This window comes from Lycorma delicatula, chromosome 5 (assembly GCF_047948215.1).
Source record: "Lycorma delicatula isolate Av1 chromosome 5, ASM4794821v1, whole genome shotgun sequence".
In the NCBI taxonomy this organism is placed as follows: domain Eukaryota; kingdom Metazoa; phylum Arthropoda; class Insecta; order Hemiptera; family Fulgoridae; genus Lycorma; species Lycorma delicatula.
The window spans coordinates 158,130,603-158,156,561 of NC_134459.1; the positions used below are offsets into that span (position 1 = coordinate 158,130,603).

General features: G+C 31.0%; 1 protein-coding gene across 1 annotated transcript in view; it reads left to right on the plus strand.

Moving 5' to 3' along the window:
* Window positions 1–25,959, plus strand: part of LOC142325522 (uncharacterized) — a 64,407-nt gene extending 38,448 nt beyond the window's left edge. The window contains exons 7-9 of the mRNA XM_075367391.1: window positions 8,360–8,463; window positions 12,481–12,616; window positions 17,856–25,959. Coding sequence (XP_075223506.1) covers window positions 8,360–8,463; window positions 12,481–12,616; window positions 17,856–18,188 — 573 coding nt within the window. The 3' untranslated portion in view covers window positions 18,189–25,959. The remainder of the gene's footprint in view (window positions 1–8,359; window positions 8,464–12,480; window positions 12,617–17,855) is intronic.

Below are 25,959 nucleotides of genomic sequence, written 5' to 3' on the forward strand. Positions count from 1 at the left end.
ACATCATGAATCCATGCCTTCAAAAAATGAGCCAGAGACTTTGAAGCAACAATATTTCCATTGAAATAGAAGCCACAAGGTGAAAGAAGAACAGTTTGTATGCCAGCAAATATTAATGGTCTTAGTGTAGCAATCAGCAGAACTTCAGGTGTTCTACAGAGCATTTAGACAGTCAGTATGCAGTATGCACAGTGAGAGTTATATGGTGCATTCTGTTCTTTTGGTGTTTGGTTGGTTGCCCTGTGGGTTCGTTGGGCATTTCTCAGCAATAAACCAAGATGTCAGTTGTTGAAAGAACACATCTTTTGTGAAGGTTATAAGTATATTGATTTAATGAAACACAAGTTTTCTGAAAAGTTTCCGTTATGTTTTTTACAGATAAAGCATGGTTTTTCTAGGAAGGTACATTAATTCACAAAATACACGACTAGTTGACAAGTAACCCCATAAATTACACAAAATAAAAATTGGAGTGTGGGTTGGTGCAAGTAAAATGCACATTGTAGGTCTAATCTTTTTTGAAATTACAGTAATAGTGATAGTTATTGTGCTATTTTAACAAACTTCATTAGTCAGTTAACAGAAGTAGAAATCAATCGTGATTGGTTCCAATAAGATGGCACCATAGTGCACACAGCTTTTACAAAATGTCACAACTTTTTTACAAAATGTCTTTGGTGAATGAATCATTCAAGGAGTTTGTATCCTGCTCACGCAAGTTACAAACTCCTTGAAACTTCTTCTTCAGCAGAAGAAGAAGTGTATCGCAAAAAATCATGCTTGATTGACAAAGGCAGTGGTTTTTAGTTTGTCAATTTTCTTAATCCTAAGAAAAGTTAGTTTGTCTTAGTTTTTAATCCTTTTCTATAAATAATGAAATAAAAATACCAAGCAATAAGAAAATTTTGTCATTACACTTCCATAATTCCAGTTCACAGCAACTTTCCAAACACTCTGTATTAAATACCATTCATTAGCACTAAACTATTTCTGCTACTAGCACATTGAAGGATCTTCCATTTACATCTATACCACTATAAAATTGAAAACTAACACCTCATGACATACAAAACCAGATAAAGTTTGTCTAGAGTTTTTGTCATATTTAGATGAAGAGTTTATTAATACTTGTTGATACTGGATGAGGCACTAATTCAATTAAATGGTTTCATATATAAATAAAATTAACTGCATTGGTCCATGAAAATCTAAATGGTTTCATGAATGACCACTTGATAGAAAAGACTATGGTGTACTGTAACACATGCAATGTGATTAGTATGTCTATGATTCAAACATTTCTTGCTGATCAAATAATATTTTACTCTCAGGTAATCTGGTTTCAATAAGACAGTTACTACATATTCGTACAGAGATTCAATGACCGTTTTAAGGTAACTTTTCCATCATTAATAATGGTGGTATAACATGGTATGGCCAGCAAGATCTCCCTCTCTGGTGCGTCTGACTTCTTTCTATGGAGAATTTTAATAAGTAGTGTTTATTCAAGATATTGGATGCTTAAAAAAATAAATAGATATCTTAAATATAGCATGAAATATGCTGTGCAGTCCTGTGCATGTTTGCATTGTCGATGTGAAGAGTGTTTAAAAAAAAAATGGAAAACATTTGATTGATAATGTTTATAATCTTTAAAATGCAAAATGCTCAGTAGGTAGAACATATTACTTTATTTGTTTTAGAAAATAGATATATTTTATTTATAATGTTTTAATTTAATACCACACCTTCCTTGGTTAACCGGTATGTATTTAAGTTTGTATGTGGTAGGGTTGAATACGACGTCTACATTTAATTGTGTGTGGTTAGATATGGTTTGAATGAAAATTCCAATTACATTTTACAAAATTAGATAATGCAAAATTAATTAATTAATCATTCAATAATAGATTATTTAATAGCGTTATTTATTGTGTTTTTTAGTGCAAAAACACAAAGAAAACATTATTCGATTTCTGAATGATTCTGTAAATTTTAATTTTGTAATTGACATGTACCCATTTGATCACAAATTGATTTTTACAAATAAAAACTACTGCTGCTGCCAGCTAGAAGCGGTGATGGTGACCTGCAGCAGCTGGCATAGGCAGCTACAGCCACTGCCACTGTGCTGCCCTGGCAGCTACTAAGCCACTGCCAGCTGCTGCTGCCTTTTAATTGCATCTTTTTAATGACTTCTCCAACAATATATATTTCTTCTTAGTTATGTTCATCATCAGCCTTGATTATTTACTAATAATATAGGTCTACAATGGTAAAGTCATCTGGAATCTTGTCTATTGATGTCAATAGATTTTTTGGCGCTGAAAATGGGAAAAATATTTCAAAAATTCCATCGTGAAAGATTTTCACAATTTGTCATTTTTTGTTGTATCTGTAGTTGTTAGCCTATTATGTAGAATCATTTTATAAAACTGTTGTTTAAATAAACGATCATAATTTTTTACTTATGTATGAAAATCTAAGAAGTTGTATTCTGAATAAAAATATATAGGGTTCCCTACTAGGATTTACCTACTAAATACATGTAATATTTATAGGCTAAATTTGTAATTCTGTTCATAGGTAGAAGCACAGAATTTTTAAATAATTTGGCCAAATATGCTTTAATTTATAGAATATAAAACAAATCCAATACAGTAAATATGATTATATATAGTACAGTATTACAGAAACAATATAAAAAAATTATTATTTTAAAATAAATCTGTTAGGTGGTCTAAATATAGTTTAAGGAATATTAGAAAAACTTGTGATTTAGTTCAACTTTGGTTTCTTAAAATAACTGTCCAGTTTACTCTGCTTTACTGATAGTTGCAACTGATCTAACACCATTTTGTAGCATTTCATATCACCTAACAGTCCATTTACAACTTTTGTACTTGATCAGGATCAGGATCATTTTCACTTATATAATCACAAAATTTTTCAATTTACCCTAATGCCTCCTGTAATCCTTTTACTGTCAATTTTGGCTAAGAAATGGGGGATGAGGCTGAAGATTCACCACTCAATTTCTGTTGATCCTGACTTAAATGTGTCACTACTACTCAAATTGTCATCTAGCTGTTCATTTGGCGACTTGGCTAGTGCTAACAAGTTTTCATTTTCTAGAAGTTGTTTATCTCCTCCTACAAGTTCATTTATATTTCAGCATCAACTTCGAGCCCTACACTGTTGGGGCAAGTTGCACAACTTCATTTTTAATAGTATTTGTAATTCCTTGTCCATTATCATTGAATGCAGTTTGATCTTATACAGCTTGTGCCATACAATCAAAGAGAGTTCAATGCTCTCTTTAATTTCTTTCCAAGCTTCGCCAACATTGCGTACAGCATGAAGGATGTTATATATTTTCCAGAACGTTCGCAAATCACAGATCTCATTGCTTGAACTGTTTGTTGCAGAAACCACGTGAGAAAATTTTTGTTAAGATATTAAGTCTTGAATGTGACTATCAATCCTTGATCACTTGGCTGTATCAGTGATGTCATATATGCAGGCATATAAATGACTTTTACATGTGAATTAATTGCTTCCAATTCCTCAGAGCTTGGATGTTTAGGAGCATTATCAAGCAGTAAAACGGGTTTGTGTGCAATATTGTTTCTTGTGAAAAATCTTTGAGTTGCAAGCTAAAACAATTCTTAAACCAGTCAGCAAAAATGTACCTTGTTACCCATGCTTTTTGGTTGGATGTCCAATGCACTGGAAGAAATTGTTTGTTAATTCCTTTAAAAGCGTGGAAATTTTTTGAGTAATATACAAGCAACGAATTTAGTTTACAGTTCCCCTTCATATTTCCTCCACATGAAACTGTGAATCGACCTTAAGATACTTTAAAACCAGACATATGGTGTTCTTCTTTTGTGATAAAAGTAATTTAGGCATCTTTTTCCAAAAAAATCGCCATTTCAACATTAAGTAGTTGCTGTGATGTGCATCCTCCTTCTTTCATGATAATTTGTAGATAGATCTCTTTTGAATTTTTTGGCTTCTTCATTTGCACTGGCTGCTTTACCTTTAATCAAAATGTTATGCCAGTTTGAATGTTTTTAAAATGTCCAAATCATCCTTTGCTTGCATTGAATGACTTGATATCTTCAGCATGGTAATAATAATAATAAGTGTTCTGCCCAAAGGTAGGTTTTCACATGGCTGCCCTCCATTCTGCTCGATTTTGTGCCATCAGTTTAATTGTATAGTAAGTTTCTTCCCGTTTCATATCGTCTACCATTTTCATTCGTCTCGACCTCTTGCTTTCCTCCCTGTTACAAATCCTTCCAATGCTATCACCTACAGGCAGTCATGTCTCAGCCAATGTCCCAACCAACTGCATTTTCTTCTTTTTATGGTATCTTTCAGCATGGTATTTAGGTCTTAATACTTCATGCAAACTTAACGCTCTTTCATGAATAATAGTAGTCGCCACAGGAATACGCCATTGAGTTCAATCTTCCATAGAAGATTAAATTATTGAACATTTCATAAAAATGTTCAATAGTTTTCAAGTTCAACCATTAAACGAAATCTTAAATAAGTCATTCGTGAAGCCTGAAGAGGAACAGTATTTTTTCCAGCAATCATAACTGTATCCTTATTTTTAATTATTGAATGAACTTTTGATTCAACAAGGCCAAGATGATTTGCGATAACAGTGTTAGACAAACTATCATCATGTTTTTTATCATCTCCAACTTTGTCTCTAGAGTGATAGTTTTCCTTTTCTTTCCCATACATTTAAGGTCAGACATAGTTAAAAACACAAAAAATGTAAAATAAAAAGTTAATACGTAAATAATTCACAATATAATCCTAAAATATCTTGCACAATAAATTACAAATATTGTACATACTGTACCTTTGTATCACACCTTCAACACAAACCAATTAGAAACACATGCACATTAATATAACGTAAGACAGAATAACAACACAACATATTCAACAGCTAATGGCTGACTGACTGTGGTCATTAAAATGTTTATAAACCAAACACTGCTGTATTACCATCCCAACACACTTCATTATGCTATTATTAAAAGGAAAAACCTGTTTCGTTGCTTATTGCATTATATGTGTATGTAAGTCTATGTGTATTGTTTACTGAAAAACGTTTTTAAGGATTCTTTCATGAATATTATTTTATACCTTATATACAGTAATTCTGACCATATTAATTCAAAACCAAACCCATGTTAAGTCAAGGGACAGAGTTATAAAATCAACCGTGCAAATTCAGAATCGCGTAAAGCAAATCGCATTAAACCAAGGGATTACGAAGTGGATTTATGATAAAAAAGCAGTATCTATATCATAATCGTACATAAGCCACTTTCGTAGTACTACATTTCTGATCATTTTCCTACTACTGCCTGTCTGTCTCCCTACTACCACCACTAACCATCACCATCTTCTTTCTTTTCCTGTTTAGCCTCCGGTAACTACCGTTTAGATAATTCTTCAGAGGATGAATGAGGATGATATGTATGAGTAGTTTGAATGAAGTGTAGTCTTGTAAATTCTCATTTCGACCATTCCTGAGATGTGTGGTTAATTGAAACCCAACCACCAAAGAACACCGGTATCCACGATCTAGTATTCAAATCCATGTAAAAATATCTGGCTTTACTAGGACTTGAACGCTGTAACTCTCGACTTCCAAATCAGCTGATTTGGGAAGACCCGTTAACCACTAGACCAACCCGGTGGGTCTAGTGACCCACCGTGATGGGTCATCACCATTTGCTATTCTAGAGAAAAACTTAAGTTCAGTACTTTTTTTTAAACCTTTGGTGTGCATTTATGTTGTTATTTTGTGACAACCTCATTCATTTAACTTATAATTATTTAATATGTTTATTTATATATATTTTTATGTACTTATATTTTCCAAGTAATTTTACACAACCTATATTTTACAACGTTTTATTAAATTAAATTCCAGTGGCATCAAGAGGCTGTGTCAATGTGCATGTCCCTGATGCTTTTTGCTATATTTGTGGAAACTTTACTGTCAAAAAAACAACAAAGAAACATACAGAATTCATAAAAATAGAATATTTTGTTGTGAAATTAGGAGACCAAGACAAATCTTGGATTCCTCATACGATTTATGTGATTAAGAGCTTTGTCAGTGGTCACAAAGAAAAAACAGGCTTTCCATTTTGGAGTGCCTATGGTTTGGAAATAACCCACCATTTATAGCGATGATTGTTACTTTTGCTCATGTATAATACAGAGATTCAATTTAAAAAACAGAAAGTAAATTTTTTATCCAACCTTTGATCAGTGATACTGTTCCTCTTTGACTAAAAATATCTTTTCCTTTACCACCAGAAAAATTAGATGATATGTTTGATAAAGAAATGGTTTCACAGGCTTTTTCTAATGAACTGGATGATGAAAATAATGATTGTGATCCTGGAAATGATGAACCAAAACTGTTCAGTTTTGAATTAAGTGATTTGGTGAGGAGCTTCCTTAGGACTCTGCATTTTTTTAAGGCTCAAGGTTGAAGGAGGAAGATTTTTCAGCTCCTAGCACTTTTTAACTGGTTTAGGAACAGAGATAAAGACTGTGTTCAATATTTTTCTCAAGAAGATGCATTAGTTTACCGTAATGATATCTTAGATGCATGAAACAATTCTACATTGACTACAAGGTTTCTTAATGGAGACTGTTCATTGATTTATCGAAAAGGAGTCTTAAGGCAGTTGTACACAATGGAAGTAAGTAAGCTTCTTTATCAGTGAACATTCTGTTCATTTGAAAGAGTGTTATGAAAATCTTGAGTTACTTTGAATTAAACTTCAGTGAAAGGATCATCAAAATTGGACAATTTATAGCAATTTAAAGGTGCTTTCTTTGTCAGCAGAATGGTTGTACCAAATATCCATGTTTTTTGTGCAAGTGGAATAGTCATGATAGAAAGCAGAACTATAATAAAAAGAATGGCTAGCAAGACAAACCCTACAAGTTTGTATGAAAATCATTGAAAGAGAAAGTTTAGTAGAGCCAGGCAAAGATTTGCTTCTTCCATTACATATTAAAGGATTAATGTAGCAATTTTTAAGACATTAAAAAAATATGGACAGTGTTTCAAGTATCTTTGCAGTCAGTTTCCAGCTTTATCAGAAACAAAGCCAAAGGAAGGTATTTTTGTTGGGCCGGATGTAAGGAAGCTATTGAAGAAATATTTGAATCTAAAATGGAAGAAGCAGAAAAACAAGCTTGGAAACCTTTAAGGATACAGTTACAAAGTTTCTTGCCAACAAAAGAGATTAAGATTATAAAAATATCGTACATATGTTAGAAAAATTAGACTGTAAAATTGCAGTCTAATTTTGCAGACTGTAAAATTAAACTATTAAAATTGCACACTGTAAAATTAGACTCTAAAGTTGCATTTTTCTCTACTGCTTTCCAAAAAACTTGATGCAGTAAGTGAGTAGTAGTGGGAAACCACCAGTACATTAAAGAAATGGAGAGGAGATACTGAGGGAGATGAAACATGAGCATGATAGCTGACTACTGTTGATGTTAAATTAGCAGGACAACCCACTGTGAGATCAGAGAACAAAAATCACCAAAAGAAGCATCAAAATAAAAAGGAAAAGATTCTATAAGGACTTTTAAAGACTTAAATAGTATTTTACTTTGTGTTTTCATTAGTTTTAATGCTATTTTAAAGTAATTGTGTTTTTCAAATCACTGGTAAATAAATTCTAAATTTAATTAAAAATAGGTTTTTATATATTTTTTTTCCAAGCCTTTTTGTGAAAAATTCTTATGGAAGAAATTTTTAGGTTATATTTGGATTCAGCATAGAAAAAATACGAAAGAATCGGCCATCAAATTGAAAACTTTTTAGATCATTAAAAAACATAGACCTCTGTAATTGGTCATCAGTAAACTATAGATTTCTCTTCCATTTTTTCTGATCCTAGAATAGTGTTTCAGTCATTCCTTCTGTACCTTCTGCATGTATATATTAACAATGTAAGGTAAATATTTCATCAATGTTGTAAGCCCCTTTGTTTATAGAAATGTCATTAGTTACAAAGTAAGACATGTAAGAATTAAGGTAAATTGCCTTACTCAGTTTCTGTGATACATTTAATTTTTATTTAAGACCATGTTGTATTGAACTACAATTTTTTTTTTTTGTAATACACTTACAGGACTCAAATTTAATAAATGTGCATAGCAGAATATAGGTGCTTTTTTCTATGATTTAAGTTGTTTTTATCTGATTATATAAAATTTAATTTTTAGCTGGGCTTTAGTGATTTTCTTTTTCAAACATTTTATGTGGTTTTTTTTACTTTTTTGAAAGGATTCTGCATATACTGAAGAAGGAGAAGGAATGTGGTCTGGAGGAGAAAGTAGAGATGATTCTCCACAACAGATATATCCTTCCACTTGGACAGCTCAAAAGAGGTAATTATTTTAACCTACTGTGCTACTGTATGTACAGTTACAATTATATTTTTTGTGTTGGCTGAGTGATTTATGCATATTTAATGATTTTACTTAAGATTTATTTAATTAACTTCTGAATAAGAAATTGGAAAGTTGTACTTGTTTCTTTCTAAGTAAACTAAAGTCTACAAAGCTATTTAGTAAAAAACTGGTTGTAAAATGTTAGCCAATACAGTGAAATTTTTAGTTAGACTTTTCGTTACAAAAGTTAATTATATACTAACCATAGAAAAGAAAGAATGTTAAATTTTTCAGAGTAGGATTTTTTCTGGTATAAGGAATTCTATTTTAGTGAAAGCTGATTAGAATAATCGCAGCTGGTTCTGAAATTTATTTTCACAACCAACATTTCATTTTCGTATTAACATTTCATTTATAACAGAATTATATAGATCAAAGAAGAATGAAAAAAGAATTGCAAATCTGGCTAACTATAATTTATTTTACTTGAAAATTTGGAGGAAATGGATAAAAGATTTTATTTCTCATTCTGTTTTCTGTAAATTGTTAAGAGAAAATCTACAGCAGCCATATTAGAATTCTTTTATCTTATGAATCCTCTAAATACAAATAAATACCTTGAGCTATGTAGAGTATCAAGCATACTACAGTTCAGAGCACCATTTAATTTTGTATTAAATGCATTTTCCTGAAGAATTGTTTAATAGTTCATTCTTTACTTTTCAGTGAGTTTCAGTGTAAGCTAATGGATTTTATTTTAATATTAATAATGAACACAAAAATAATTCATAATTTCTAAATATTCATCTGTCAAGTGTTTAGCAAGTTGGCTGTTTTTCTATGAATTTAATATTATTATCATCATGATCGTCCTCTCTGAAGTTACTTTTCAGGGAAGATGAAAAGTAGTGTCTGTGCCTTTCATCTGCAGATTCCTAGTTTGAACCCTGGACAGACATGGCATTTTTGATACCTACAGAAATTCATTTTCTTTTAGTAGTAATTGTTATTGGGTGTCAGACTGTTGCTTGAATAAATAAATTATTACTGTTGAAATTTAGTAAGTAATTGGTGTAGCAGATTCACGATAGATTTTTTTGAATGTATAGATGTACATTAGTAGGTTTTGGGTCTTAATTAAAGTATCAAGGTTAGTTAATTAATATTATAAGGAAATATATATGGGAGTAAAAAGGTATAAACTATAAAAGAAGTAAACTATAAATATTGAAATGTATAAAATTTGTTTATTGAGGTGTTAACCAAACTGGTGAACCATTTTGCATATGCACTAACTATGTCTATTGGCTTGCTACAGAATATTTTATTATTTTAACCAAATATTTATCATTTTTTCCCGCAATTATGTGATTTTAGCACATATGGTGTTAAAAAGTATTATGTGATGCTTGTTACAGTCACCGGTATGTCTTTGTGTACAGTTTCTTATGCGTGTTTAAAATGTCTATGATTATAGACAGTTACCATATGAAAAATTTGCTGTAATTCGTTTCTTAAATTCAAGAGGTACAAAAGCAGCCAAAATGCATCAGAAGATTAGTGAAGAATATATGGAAAACACTGTGTCCGATGGAATGGTGAGAAAATGGATTAGGTCATTTAAAGAGGGCCATTCAAACATAGACAATGTAGCATACAGTGAGCGATTGTCTGCCATTACTGATGACCTGGTGCAAAGAGCTAATGGAAAGTTTCATGAGAATAGGCAGTTTATGCTTTCATTACTATGTAATGAATTTCATTAAGTCTTTTCTATGTAGTTGTGTCGGTATGCTTAAATTATCAGAAGTTGTGCTCGCACCAGGTACGAAAAACTAGGTGTGCTGACAGTTTCACAAAAACAAACATTTAGCCAGTATTTTGAATTAGATTGGATGTCTCGCATTGTACCTGAATCAAAACAACAACCCATGGAATGAACCCAATCAACATATCCCAAACAAATTAAATGCCATGACGATGATGTCAATGTCAAAATAGCTGTTCAACAATGAGTATCGTCCCAGGCAGCAGATTTCTATGAAGCTGGAATGTAAAAGCTGATCATACAATACAACAAATGCTTTAATGTAGCCAGAAATTATGTAAAATTGTGGATTAAGATCCAGACTTTTAGGTGAATACAAATTTAAAAAAAAAAAACTTTGCTTGTTATGTTTTTATATCAAAAACAGACATACTTAACAAAACTTGCCTCATTTATTGATAGCACATGTATTGATAGCAGTTTAACAGAATGGCATAGAAATTAAACATATATCTTTGTAAACAGTTGAGCCATAGTAAACATAAAACTTTACAGTACCTGGAAATCTGGATATATTTTACCTCTTTTTTTTATAAAATAAAATCATAACATGTACTGCTTCAAAATATAATTTGCATTAAAAGAAAAAGTTATATAACTTGTTTCAATTAACAACCACTTGATTGTTTTTCTTTACAACAAAATTAATCTTGAAAATCTTACTAAAATAAATAAAGAAAAAGTGCTGTAATTATTTTTAAATCTTTTAATTAATTTTTACATTCCATCTTACATTATTTAGAATTTTGTATTAAAAATCATTATTCAACAGAAAAAAAAATAACTACTCTTCTCATAAACAGTTATATACCATAAAAAAAAATGTTTTATGACATATATAAGATAATAGAATTAGTTGTATTTTTTACATTCACTGTAGAATCTGCAGAGAAATAAAAAAATACACATAACATTAAAATAATACGATAGCAGGTTCCAGAAGAAGAAAGAGAGAAAGAATCAAGAACGAATAATCCAGAAGAAACAAAGAAATTCTTTCTAGAAAGGATTAATCTAGAAAAGGGTAGAAGATGTGAGCAATAGAAATTATTACGCTTGAACAAATAAAAGGATAGGTTAGGTTCAAGTATTGCAGTTGCAATAAATATGAGTATGGTGGCAATAAATGTGTTCAGTGTGCAAAAGCATTCAGAGTGAATATGTGGTAACAAATGAGCAAAGAGTACAACACAGGTATTCAAGTTTTGGACAATGGTTAAGTACAAGAAGCTGTTCAGTGAGTTCTTTGTGAACTCACAAAGTTCAAATCACAAAATAGATTGTTGATTTTGTGATTGTTATCTTACTGTTATAATCTCTTGTTAATTCTGTATTAGTTATTGCAAACTTCATATAAAGATATCTGAATTGTATTTTGCTATTTATAATTGACCAGTTTTATACATTATAACTAATTAAAGGTAAATAAATTATGTTTATAAGAGTTTTTATGTGTATTTCTCAATATATTTGTCAAAGCCTGAACACACAACAATACTTTAATTCAGCAATAAATAGTTAGCAAAGAAATATAGTTATAGTTACAAATGTCTTCATTTAACTGTAATAATAGTTCATGTATCTGTTACACATAGCCTGCTGTTGTATAATGTGGAATTCATTTTAACTCATCATGTACTATTTTCATATTATGCATATTGTTCATTTTAAATACAAAAAAAAAGTTATATAGGCTATCATAAAACATAAGCAAAATTGTATTATGTAGCCTAAACAAATTACTCTCAACAAAGCAGCCCAAGTAACGTAAAACTTACACCTCAAAATAAAATTAAAAATATTATTTGATATGATTTTCATTACTAAAATATTTTTCAGATTTCAGTTTAAACCAAATTATTGAAATCTCATGTTTTTGAAGTCAAACACTGAAATGTAAGCCTCTGCTGTATTTTTTTGTAGAATTTAGTTAGAAAACTCAGGATATGGTGAGGTGACACAGTGTCAAATTTTAAACATACTCAGGCTTAAATTTATCCTGCAAACTTCAGGATTATCATGGTACCAACCCACTTTTTAATTGAGAATATTTGTAAGTTAATGTTTTTGTAAATATTTAAAAGTGTAATTATCTTAATATCTAAAAAATTTTTCTTTGGAAAAACCTTTGTTCAACATAAGAAAAATAATAATATCTAATCTATAACGCTCTAATTTTTTTTCAGATATGATGATGATCAGTATATAACATTTTTAAGATCAATAACTGATGAAGTGTTAAGAAAAGGTATATATACAAATAAAGCTTTAAAAAAAGTGTTCCAAGAACACATTCAAAAGAACATCCATAAACTTGATGTTGTAAGTGTTTCTTTTTTATTTTTAATTTTAATTTGAATGTACTGTCACGGTTGATGTTAGGGCAGTTGCCATGTAAAATATTTATTGACAGATTGCTGTGAACAAGATGCTCATATGGATGCCTACCTTATGAGAATTAAAAAATGATTGAAATAGCTTTTTCTAAGCTTTTCCTACTTTATTGAAATTTGTATTGTTAACAATTAATTAAATTAATTTTATTAATGGTTCAGCTACCTTATGAGACAAAAAGGTGAAGAACTGCTCTGAAAATAAGTAAAAATTGTTTATTTTTACACAGTTGGTTTCACTATTGAAAAATAAGAAAAAGTAATGTTTTTTTTTAAAATGTTCACAGTTAATAAAAGTATACTAATTTTGTAACAGTTGAAAATTTCATTAAAACAAAAATCAAATATCAGTTTTATCCTACTGCAGTTTATCCAACCAAATATTTACTGTGAACTTGTCTAACATGATGGCTATCATCTGCAAGTGGATGAAAACTTGGATACAGTAACAGTAACAATCATGCCGTCTGCTATATTGCCTTTTTCCAAACCAGCAATAGTGGTCAGCAAATGTCGTCAATACATCCTCCAAAACTGTAAGATGATTTCTAATGGCTTAATGAACTAAATGTTTATTTTTTCTAATTCTTAGGTGTCATGTCGATCTCTTTATAATTCAGCGGCATTGGCTCGACCACCCATTGATTCTTTCCAAATTACAACTGTTGCCTGGCTAATGAGAATTGGGGTTGCAGTACATGATGACAGGCAACAGCATACCCAATGTTGAAGAGGGTGTAAACAAGTTTTTATTTGTATTACTCAAAGATATTAAGAAGGATAAGAATAAGAAAATTACTTCTGTAAAATATAAACATACCACAGCAATACCAATTAATTGTTATAAGTTAGAAAATGTAGCCAGTTTATGTTCACATCAAACAGAGGTAGCCTTCATGTCATTAAAAGCCAACAACACACTGCTGTCCAAAAAATGTACAGTGTGGGTGAACACAACTGATTGTGACACAGTATATGACAACTATGTGTGACAATATAGGATCTCTGCTGGTCTTCAAACCGAATCTAACAATGCCAAACATAGCACACACATCTGAAAAAGTGAAAAAATGCTATGGAACTCAGTCTATCTGCTAGTAACTTAGTATTCAAAATACAAATTAAAGACAAGAAAGACCGGTTTATTAAATCTGCACAGTTAATCGTTGAGTTCGACAGGAATTGAGGAGACTGCAGTTAGGAATAAAGTTTAGTTATTTTTATTTTTTCAGGCGTAAAGTATATGAAATGTTGATATTCGATCACCGCAAAACTGTGTGAATAAATTTGAAAGAAGATGCTGCTGACTTCTGACTGAGGAATGGAATAGCAGCATTATATTCCCTTGGCCTTGGTTATAAAATCAAATTGGGTGAGGGGTGTAAGTGATATAAAGGAATATGATATGTCATAACCATCTGATGGCAACTTTAAATAGTCAACATTCTTGACCAGTTTCGACTAGGCAAACGACAAAGAGATCCAAATACTGAACAATCAAATGGATGTGTACATGTTGACAGAGGAGAGCTTTCTTCACATGGAAGGATCACTAGTAGATACAGCAGGCTTCCAAAAATGAAAAGCCTGCAAAAGCCCATTTGGTGAACAAAATAATGATATATAGTATGACAATATCTGGTATAAATTGATTGAAAAAGAGGTTACTCAAGTGAAAAGCATAGGCATAACAAACATGGTAAAGAACCATGCTGCTCTCATTACAATCCAGTGAAAAGAATGCAGTTGGCAATGCAGGATGAGTCTTTACTACAGATATGATTCCCGCAGGATTAAAATAGATGGTTCTATATTGAGTGCTACTGGGAATCCTAATGGGATGGGTCATTTGACATATGAAACAAGAATTTGTAATGATCAGAACAAATAGCAATGCTAATGCAATAGTGGCAACTGAAGCCACCCACAGGTTCAAACTGAGCATAACCAAAAACACTTGGGATGTACCGTAACTGCAGCCAGCGCTCAGAGAAGCAGTGGAATTGAACAATATACTTAAATCAAATAAGTTATCTATAGGTTTTTGAAGTTAAGACACATTGGAATGGTTGGGCATAATGCAAGCGGATAACAACACATGAACCACACAGACATCACAAAAAAGAAGCCGCATTGGTGGTACTAGCATTCCATGTGGCCAGGATAAACCAATACCACTAAGGATATGGTCAAGTTCAATTACTGCAGATTGAAAAATCTACACTTCATTTACACTCATACATATCATCCTCATTCATCCTCTGAAGAATTATCTAAACGGTAGTTACCGGAGGCTAAACAGGAAAAGAAAGAAAGAAAGATTGAAAAATCTTAAAGTATTCCTCAACGCTGATTATACCTTTACAATGAACTGAGTGGTGATCCTATACATCTTGATGTGTAGGATGTTTAAGGACTTTCAAAAATTATATTATGGCATGCGGCACCCACAGCCAGCTTACACTTTCTTTGAATTCTTGACAGAAGTAAGTTTCACTGTCTCCGGTCAATTGCTCACAACAGGAAGATTCTCTGTCAAATCTGGTCCAATGAACTTGAAAGTGCTCTTTGAGACAGACAGCAACATTCCCACAAACATTACTCTGTACTGCAGGATCATATACAAGATATTAGTAAAGTAATTGCCGCTGACTAGATATGTGAAAACTATGAATTAAAAAAATATATACTTGTAAATATATACGTGTAAACCCTGCAGCACACATTTTAATAGCTTTTTCTTCTGACAATATATCTGGATAAGAGATGATAAAATATTTTGATAGTTCATTAGTACAGTTCTGTTCTTTCAGCATTAGGTTGCTTGCCCTGTGAATTCGTTGGGTGTTCCTCTGTAATAAACCAAGACATCAGTTTTTGAGTTGTGATTGAACATGCTTCATTTCATTTAATGTTGTTTTGTTTATTGGAATCAGTAGTTGGGCAAAACATAATGGTTCCTTCATTTGAGGAATGCATTTTTCTTGTTGAACATATCTTTTGTGAAGGTGACAAATATATTGATTTAGTGAAACACAAGTTTTCTTAAAAATTTCCAAATACTCTTGTTCCTCACCCAATGCAGTTCAAATTCTGTATTGAAAAAATTCAGGTAACAGTCTCTGTTGAAGACGCTGATCAACACCTAAAGATGAAATGTTTAAAGATTGTTTAGATGTGGAAGAACATCTAAACTAATTGAACAGAAGCTGCCTGATATTTTGGATATTATGGCCAAACGTCCATCCAAGTCAATGCTTAAGTTAGCACAGCATCAAGATATCAGACTTGCTGAGGCACAAAGCTCTAAGAAAAGAACTGAAACTTTTCCCCTACAAAGTAATGTATATTCAAGAACTGAAAACTTCAGATCATACCAAAGACTATATTGTTGTCAGTGGTTTAAACATTTTATTGACCAAATTCCGTAGGTATCCTTGACATTGTTTTTTTACAGATGAAGTGTGGTTTGATCTGAGAGGGTATATTAACTCACAAAATACATGACTGTGATTGACAACTAACGCCCATGAATTACACAAGTAATCTTTACACGAAGCGAGAAGTAGAACGTATATTTTGGGTCTAATGTTTTTTTTTGAAAATACTGTTAATAGTGAACATTATTGTGCTGTTTTAACAAACTTCATTAGTTGGTTAACAGAAGTGGAAATCAATCGCGGTTGGTTCTAACAAGATGGCGACACAGCTTTACTGGTCAATGAATTTTTTATGAATTGTCTTTGGGTAATGAATTATTTCCAATTGTTTATGGCCTGCACAATTGCCCGATTTGACTGTCCCAGATTACTTTCTATGGTGGGGGGGGGCGGGCAGCAAAACAAGCAGTGTATCACAACATACCATGCATGATTGATGAACTGAAAACCACAACTGTATACATATGAGACATTCCAGTATATCAGCTGGTTAAAATGTTTGTAAATAAATTGAAACGTGTGCAGTGTTGTATTGATGTTGGAAGAGGTCATTTTCAACACGTTTTATAATATAAACTATTCCAGTTATTGTTGTAATATTAGTTTACATAAAATAATGAATAAAATACAGATTAACAATTAATAAAGTTTCATCATTACACTTACATAATTCCAGTGCACAGCAATTTTCCGAATGCATTCCAAAATCATTTTATCCAAACATTTAAAAGTTTATTCTTTCTCTTATTTTTTTAGCGACCTTATTCTAAGTGTAATATTCATTGCCTTTAAAAAGTACAATGAGCCATGTATAGGACTATATTGAGAAGTTGTTTGTATTGTCTCAAGAATACCAGGGAATAGGTTAAATACAAAACCATTCTTAATCATAAAGCTACACCAGTCAATTTCCATCTAATAGTGATCATCATAGGAAACAAATGTTTGTCCCAAGTAGGTGCCGAAAACCACTTGGATTCGTTCGATGATGAAAGACTATAAACCCTAAGGAATGAATGCAATCAGTCAGTTGGAGTGTTTTAATATCAAATGTATGACATTGTTGTTAAATAATGCTGTATGTATTACCCTTTGTTCGTTGATAAATGCTCTTGCTATTGAACTCTTGAGGTAGAAATCTCAACTATGCACTCAACAGGACCATCTTATAGCCTGCATTACTTTTACTTAATTTAAAGATCAAAGAGGACTTATCATGTATACAGCGATTGATTACCACAAATTTAACTTTACTTTCAAATCACATTAGGTGGTGGTGGTGGTGGTTTACACTCAGCAATACTGAGAGCAGATGTGGGTGTTGTTGTCAAGTTATGAGTATTGGGAATACCATAAACAGTCTGTATTGCTAATATATTATCGTTTTGCAACTGTAACAGTTATAATAAGCGAACATAATTGCATTTGTACGTTTAAATTTTCATACACGCTACAAATCATTCATCTCATCCTCTGAAGCAATACTTGATGGTGATCCCGGAGGTTAAAAAAAAGTAATAGATTACTATTGGTTACTGCATGTCTTGTCATTATGTTATGGCAACTACTTTATTTTCAGCCGCCATTTGGAACTCAGTGTCGTATGTTGTATACATTTCTAAGTATTTCTCTAACCAATATTAATATTTTTAATTAGTATTACTGAAAAAAACATCAACAGAAATTGTCATTCAAAATGTAAATTTTAGATGTGTTTTTTGATTATAGAAAAGAATGCAGCAAGAAGTGGAAAAATTACAAGAAGATCTTGGTATTCCAAAAGATGATGAACTTAATGATTTGGATTATGGTTTGGGTTGTGGAACTGAATCATCCGATTCAGTTGAAGTTAATGAATTTATCGATATTATCGATTCAGTTGAACAGCTTAACATTAATTCTTCATGGAGTAAACATGACTCATCTGTTAACATCAAATTACCTTTAAAATTACCTTGTACAGATAATGATAATGATAGTAGTATAGGTTGTGAAATATTAACGAGTTCTTCAGGGTGTCAAAGTGTTAATTCAGCTAAAAGTAATTTAGGTGACAGATAATATAAATGCTCAATGATTGATCTTTTATATAATTATAATACTAATCATTAGTGCCTTTTTAAATCTTACTCTTTCTCTTGTGATTTCTGCAGTTCAATTAATGTCATCTTGGATAAGTTATTAAATTTTTTTTTAATGTTTTACAAACAGATTACTGTGATCTTATTAGATGTTAATCTTAAATATGTTTCATTTATGTCATTTAATATAGAGTTATGAATTTTTTTTGCGTACTCGACTGTTAATTGTACGTTTTATTTTCTTAAATTGTATTATTGAGTACACATTTCTTAATTTTTTTTTTAATAAGGGTGATATCAAAAAGTTCCTGGACTTTACCTGAGATTGGTAGATCCTGTTTACAAATTAATTTGGGGGGTCATCATTGATGGTTTCATAAAACATTTGACCCATCAAAATGTTGCTACATCTGTTTAGATGACAAATCATTCATTAGAATTTGTAAGTGATCCAAACTGTTTTCTCAGATTTCATACACAAAAAATAAGTAATTTTCACCAAAAAATGTTGAGATATGTTTTTTTATCATAATTATTTAGTTGTACTGGAGTGCAGATATCCGAAAAACTTACCTTAATATTTTAAGTGCGAGTTATCTTTCAATACTTAAATGCAAAAATACTGTGTGAAGATCAATCTACACACAGTATCTCTCTCTTCAAATCATCAATTTCTAAGGTTAAGCAAATCATAATCCATATACATATATATATATTTGCTCATTTTTAGCTAATGTAGAATCACAAAAGAACCCTTAATCATGAGCACTGAGAGGTCACACTGTTATACACATAGAACAATACCTATTCAACAGTGGCTTACAAAATTTATAGGCAGTTAATCTTTGCAAAGCATTAATTTTTTTTAGAAGCCAATGAAGGAGGAGTCTATTCAGTCCAGGAGCTTTTCAGTAGTTAATTCCATGAAAATTATATATGTATATTTAAGTATATAATTTTTTTTTTACTTTTATGAAAAAATAAATAAAAATGCAGTGAGATAAAGAAAATTTAAATAAATTGCAGGGATAATGAATGTAAATAAAATTATATTTACAGTTTATTTAAATATTGTTATTAATGGTTGTATTTTAAAATTTAGTAGTTTAATGTAAAAGTTATTTCTAATGATTAATGAAGTTTAACATAAAATGCTATAATATTATAAAAATGTAAGAATTTATTTTCTTAGTTATTAAATATTACATATTTATGTATAAAAAATTAACTCTTTAACTAGTGATGAATTACAATATAAAAGCAGTATCTTAGGTAATGTTCTGACGTAATCTTATAACTACTTCAAAAAAACAAAAAATTATATATATGATTTTATGTTTACAATAATCTTATCAACTGCTATATTTCAATAAGAAAATAATATTTCTGTATGGAATGCTTCACATCACATGAAATTAAAAAAAAAAAAATAATGGACAGATTTTCTCATTTACCAAATTTATACATCTTGTATCTGATTGAATCATTAAGCAATAATTTTACTTTCCCGTCTAGTGCTATAGCAGATCTATAGCTGTAGAAGGGAAAGTATTGTAATCGATCCAATTTGGGCTGGTGCAGTTTTCGCCAGATCTTGACGTTTTGATGCCTAAGGAACGCAAAAAAAGGGATGGAAATTTTCTGGATGTTCGTATGTATGTGTTTGGTGTTACACGATAAATCACCTTATATCCCCAGAACTACTGGACCGATTTTGACCAAACTTTGTCAGATTACTTCTACATATTGTGCTATTAAATTTTCAACTTACAAAGTCAAGGGAGTAAGACTGTAGAACAACATGATCCTCAGCATCTTGAGATTTTGCCTAATTAAGGTTTTATTTTTCTGAGGCAGATTTGTTAATTAAAAAATAAAATTTGCAAAATCACATTCCACCCCAAAAAATGTTCTAAACTAGTGGCTAAGTGGGTATTCTGCACCACAAAGAGCACTAGTGTAGCACTGATGTGCTAAATTAAGTTCTGTGTGGATGCTTGTTTAAGCCATGAGGGAAAGTCAGTCCGACAACTGTTGTCAGCTTTTTTTTTATTAAAATTTTTCAGAGAAAAACAAAATTACCGCTACAAATTTTCAGTAACTATTCTTTTTTGAAAAGTAATCTTTTGCCAGTAAAACAAAAATTACTTTTCTTTCAAAATCTAAATTTCATTTTTATGTAATTGTAAGATATATATTTAAATTGATTAATTCATATAGGATGATAACTAATGTCAGTAGAAATGAAGAAAAGTTAAAACAGTAAAAATGTTTAATTAAAACCTACAAGCATTAATTAAACTTTCAACTGATTGATGCAACTGAAAATAAAAGGTATGTGCATTTTAAAAAAATGGACTATGTATTCTATCCTAGTCATTTCTGTAACATTACTGAAATTTTATCTGACAATCCTTTATAAAAGTCAGTCTTGTCTTGAATTTAGAGTGTAGATTGTATAAAAAGAAAAACTTAGTTGGGAACCAAATTTACTTAAAATAAACATAGTAATTAATAAGAAAAAAATCTTTATATTTTAAGTAGATAAATGGGTTCCTGTCAGTTAGAATCTGACCTAATTTTTTTTTTTTTTTTATTTTTTGTCTTCAGTCATTTGACTGGTTTGATGCAGCTCTCCAAGATTCCCTATCTATGCTAGTCATTTCATTTCAGTATATGCTCTACATCCTACATCCCTAACAACTTGTTTTACATATTCCAAACGTGGCCTGCCTACACAATTTTTTCCTTCTACCTGTCCTTCCAATATTAAAGCGACTATTCCAGGATGCCTTAGTATGTAACCTTTAAGTCTGTCTCTTCTTTTAACTATATTTTTCCAAATGCTTCTTTCTTCATCTATTTGCCGCAATACCTCTTCATTTGTCACTTCATCCACCCATCTGATTTTTAACATTCTCCTATAGCACCACATTTCAAAAGCTCCTAATCTTTTCTTCTCAGATACTCCGATCATCCAAGTTTCACTTCCATATAAAGCGACACTCCAAACATATACTTTCAAAAATATTTTCCTGACATTTAAATTAATTTTTGATGTAAACAAATTATATTTCTTACTGAAGGCTCGTTTAGCTTGTGCTATTCGGCATTTTATATTGCTCCTGCTTCGTCCATCTTTAGTAATTTTACTTCCCAAATAACAAAATTCTTCTACCTCCATAATCTTTTCTCCTCCTATTTTCACATTCAGTGGTCCATTTTTGTTATTTCTACTACATTTCATTACTTTCGTTTTGTTCTGTTTATTTTCATGCGATAGTTCTTGGGTAGGACTTCATCTATGCCGTTCATTGTTTCTTCTAAATCCTTTTTACTCTCGGCTAGAATTACTATATCATCAGCAAATCGTAGCATCTTTATCTTTTCACCTTGTACTGTTACTCCGAATCTAAATTGTTCTTTAACATCATTAACTGCTAGTTCCATGTAAAGATTAAAAAGTAACGGAGATAGGGAACATCCTTGTCGGACTCCCTTTCTTATTACGGCTTCTTTCTTATGTTCTTCAATTGTTACTGTTGCTGTTTGGTTCCTGTACATGTTAGCAATTGTTCTTCTATCTCTGTATTTGAACCCTAATTTTTTTAAAATGCTGAACATTTTATTCCAGTCTACGTTATCGAATGCCTTTTCTAGGTCTATAAACGCCAAGTATGTTGGTTTGTTTTCTTTAATCTTCCTTCTACTATTAATCTGAGGCCTAAAATTGCTTCCCTTGTCCCTATACTTTTCCTGAAACCAAATTGGTCTTCTCCTAACACTTCTTCCACTCTCCTCTCAATTCTTCTGTATAGAATTCTAGTTAAGATTTTTGATGCATGACTAGTTAAACTAATTGTTCTGTATTCTTCACATTTATCTGCCCCTGCTTTCTTTGGTATCATGACTATAACATTTTTTTTGAAATCTGATGGAAATTCCCCTTTTTCATAAATATTACACACCTGTTTGTATAATCTATCAATCGCTTCCTCACCTGCACTGCGCAGTAATTCTACAGGTATTCCGTCTATTCCAGGAGCCTTTCTGCCATTTAAATCTTTTAATGCTCTCTTAAATTCAGATTTCAGTTTTGTTTCTTCCATTTCATCCTCCTCAACTTCCTCTATAACACCATTTTCTAATTCATTTCCTACGTATAACTCTTCAATATATTCCACCCATCTATCGACTTTACCTTTCGTATTATATATTGGTGTACCATCTTTGTTTAACACATTATTAGATTTTAATTTATGTACCCCAAAATTTTCCTTAACTTTTCTGTATGCTCCGTCTATTTTACCAATGTTCATTTCTCTTTCCACTTCTGAACACTTTTCTTTAATCCACTCTTCTTTCGCCAGTTTGCACTTCCTGTTTATAGCATTTCTTAATTGCTGATAGTTCCTTTTACTTTCTTCATCACTAGCATTCTTATATTTTCTGATCTAATCTATTTTTTATTAAATCATATAAAATTCAGTTTATTGGTAATTGAATTGTAAATTCTTTTACATCTTTTAAAATTTCTTATAATGGATCGATGCCATTCAACGCTTACTTCACATAATCTCTGCAGGATAAAATAATAATAAGATAATTGTATTATCTTCACATAATACGATTGCATGAAATTTCTTCTTGTTCCTCTCTTTCTTGATATCCCATTTTGCCGATTTCCAAAAACACTTTATTTTTTGAAGTGTTGAAGGGTTTGTGGATCCACAAAATTACAGTGATGATTAACTGTATAATGTTAATATCCAGTTTTACATAAATTCTGATAAAGTTTCCAAGAGCCTGATTCTATTATTGAGCCCTCCAGTGTTTTCTTTTATTATAGATATTAACATATATTTTTTGCTATCCAATATTTATACTGGAAAGAAACTTGAGACAAACTATATTCGTTTGTTTTGCAACATATGTCGCTAAAAACCCACTGCTGTGGTAAAATTTGGCTACATGATTTTTTATCATGCAAAATAAACTTTTTTATCATGCATACTTCTCTTAAATAACTAAAATCGACAGAACTTTCTTGCAGCATACCCAATTCAAAATTACAAAATCTTACTGAAGTCAACTATCTTGTCCAATAATAAATGAGTTGTTGGAGCAACTTCTTCAATGCTCATACTTGATCCTTCTAGCCAATTACCATATTAATTTTTATATAAGTACCATATTATAATTCTTATATAATGTTCCTTGCATTAACTCTTCTCATAACATCTACACTTTGTGGACTGAATTTTAAGGACATTTGATGATTTAGAACACATTTTTACATTAGGAATTATTCCATTATTTTGCAAAAATGTAATAGCCTTCTCCTCTATGTCGGTTATTCTAAAAATATTTTTTAAATCATTTTCAAAATGAGCCATTTCAAATAACTGTTCAACTAATTAATCATATATGAAATAAAATAAATTCACAGTTTCTTCTCTAAATTTGATATTCAGCTCTAGTTATAGTGAAGTGTGGATAATATGTTTTTTTGTTTTTTTTTAAGATATCCCCATAAAAAAATTAGTGCATGACAAATATAAGTAATTTTGCAAGCTATGGTTTATTATCAAATCAATAGATTAGGCAACCTCAAAGATGCAGAGGTGTGCAATCATGTTGTGTTTTGTCACGTAAACTGTAGCACCATTTTTTTTAATCTAGAGATATTAACAAGATCATGGTGTTCAAAGTAGGAGTGAAAGAAGGTATGGATCAAAATACCATCCTTTTTCATTCACTTGCTCATCATGAATTATTTGCAGGAACACATTGGATGAATTTTAAATTCATCCAATGAATTTTAAATTATAAAGAAAATTGTACTTATCTACAGGTCACACAACCTTGTTTATTTCATAACGGCTGTATTGAGTCTCAGATTTTTCAAAACTTTTAATCATTTTGTATAAATGTGCTGACAAACAAATTACCTTCATCCAATCTGTTAGTTCAGTCAGTATTTTGAGTGGGCATTAATAATTATTTAAATACTTATAGACAATCTATTTTTAAAAATGCATTTATTAAAAATTAAGTGTTATTTAAATATTCTTTTCTTATACAATTTTTAAAATCTAGAAGAATTAAAGCAAGCAATATGGATAAAATTAAAAGACGTAAAGCTAATCATCCATCTTTTCATCCACTTTACAAAAGTGCAGAGTCATCTGCAAACTTGGTCAGGATTGCCCCAGCAGGAAGCACAACTGACAGTACTTCATTATACTGCGATATTCCTCAGTGTAGGTCTCAACACTGAGTTCTATGGAACACCATAAATCACCACCTCTCTTTTGGCAGAACTATCCATTACCGACATTTCAGAGAGGTAACACTGATTATCCTCTTTAGGTATGGATCTGACGTCACAACTCTTCAGTGCCCAAAATATTGTGTCCATGATATACTGTTGAATGCATTTTTCACATCAGACTGGATCACAACCTTAAGCCTGATCTGGCCTCCCAGATGGTAGTCATGGCTCTAGGTATGGGATCTACAGTTGACCTGTCCTTACAGATGCCAAACTGGAGGTCATTTAGACCCCTCCTATTGCCTATAGGTCTTTGTTGAACTTGTTAACCAGCACCCTCTTGAAAAGCTTACTGAAGTAACTGTGCAAGTAAATCAATCTAAAGGATTCTGGTTCACTCCTTGCCTCCCCTGTTTCCTGAGGAGCACAAGCCGAGTAGATTACCAGGACTCTAGAATAGATTCAACTATTTATTGATGACAGTTGAATACAACAACCATGTTCCACAGAGCAGGTTTAACAACAAGCTTGACCACCTCTCTTGAGCATGCCGTCCAAGCCACAGGGCTCTTACCACATTTGATATTACAACTGGACACCATGAATTTGATGATAATAGGGATGCCAACAGTAGTTCTTTCCTCGTGGTTTGTCTCACTACATTGTGAAAAGATTGTAACTTATATACGGTTTAGCTAATTGGATCCTAGCGTAGAAGCTAAATTATTTAAAACAAATTTTTCCACTTACTGCTTTATTTTACTCTTTTACACTTAGTACTTTCACAGAGAACATTTTAATTTTATAAGCACATAATATATTATAAAACAAATACTAAACCAATTTAGGTACACTGTAAAAGTAACTAAGAATACTTAATAAAATATAGAACTTATGTGTAATATTTTCATCAGCATAGATTCATTAATAAAAAATACAAATTAATAGCAAGGGTAATGTAGATTTTTTTTATTTATTTGTATATTATATAATAATTTTCAGTTTGATGGTGACTAAATTTTTTGAAACTGCATTTTAGTAAGTGTTCACATGTTACCGTATGTATTGGCTTGGTATTGGTTTTAAAACATATTATTACTGTAATACAGTGGTATATACAATGTGTGTGTATATATATATATATATATATATGGACTTAAAGAACATAAATAGCACCCATACTAAAACTAATATTTCAAAATTATTTAAACACTAAATTCGAATAATAGTCTGAGCAATATTAATTGTGTTCATAAACATACATATGCTGTATAGTTATCAAACTGTGTATCGTAAAACAAATTTAATCTAGTCAAAGAGTTAATCTCTAATCATATTTAATTGAAGAGTTTTATTAGTGTTAATTAAGTTTATGTGTTTTATGTGAAGGAGAATGCAGGTAAACGTTTTAAATGAGAGTCACTGTTGCTCTGTATTATTTTGATGTAACATTTATTAAAATTGGTTTTTAAACCAC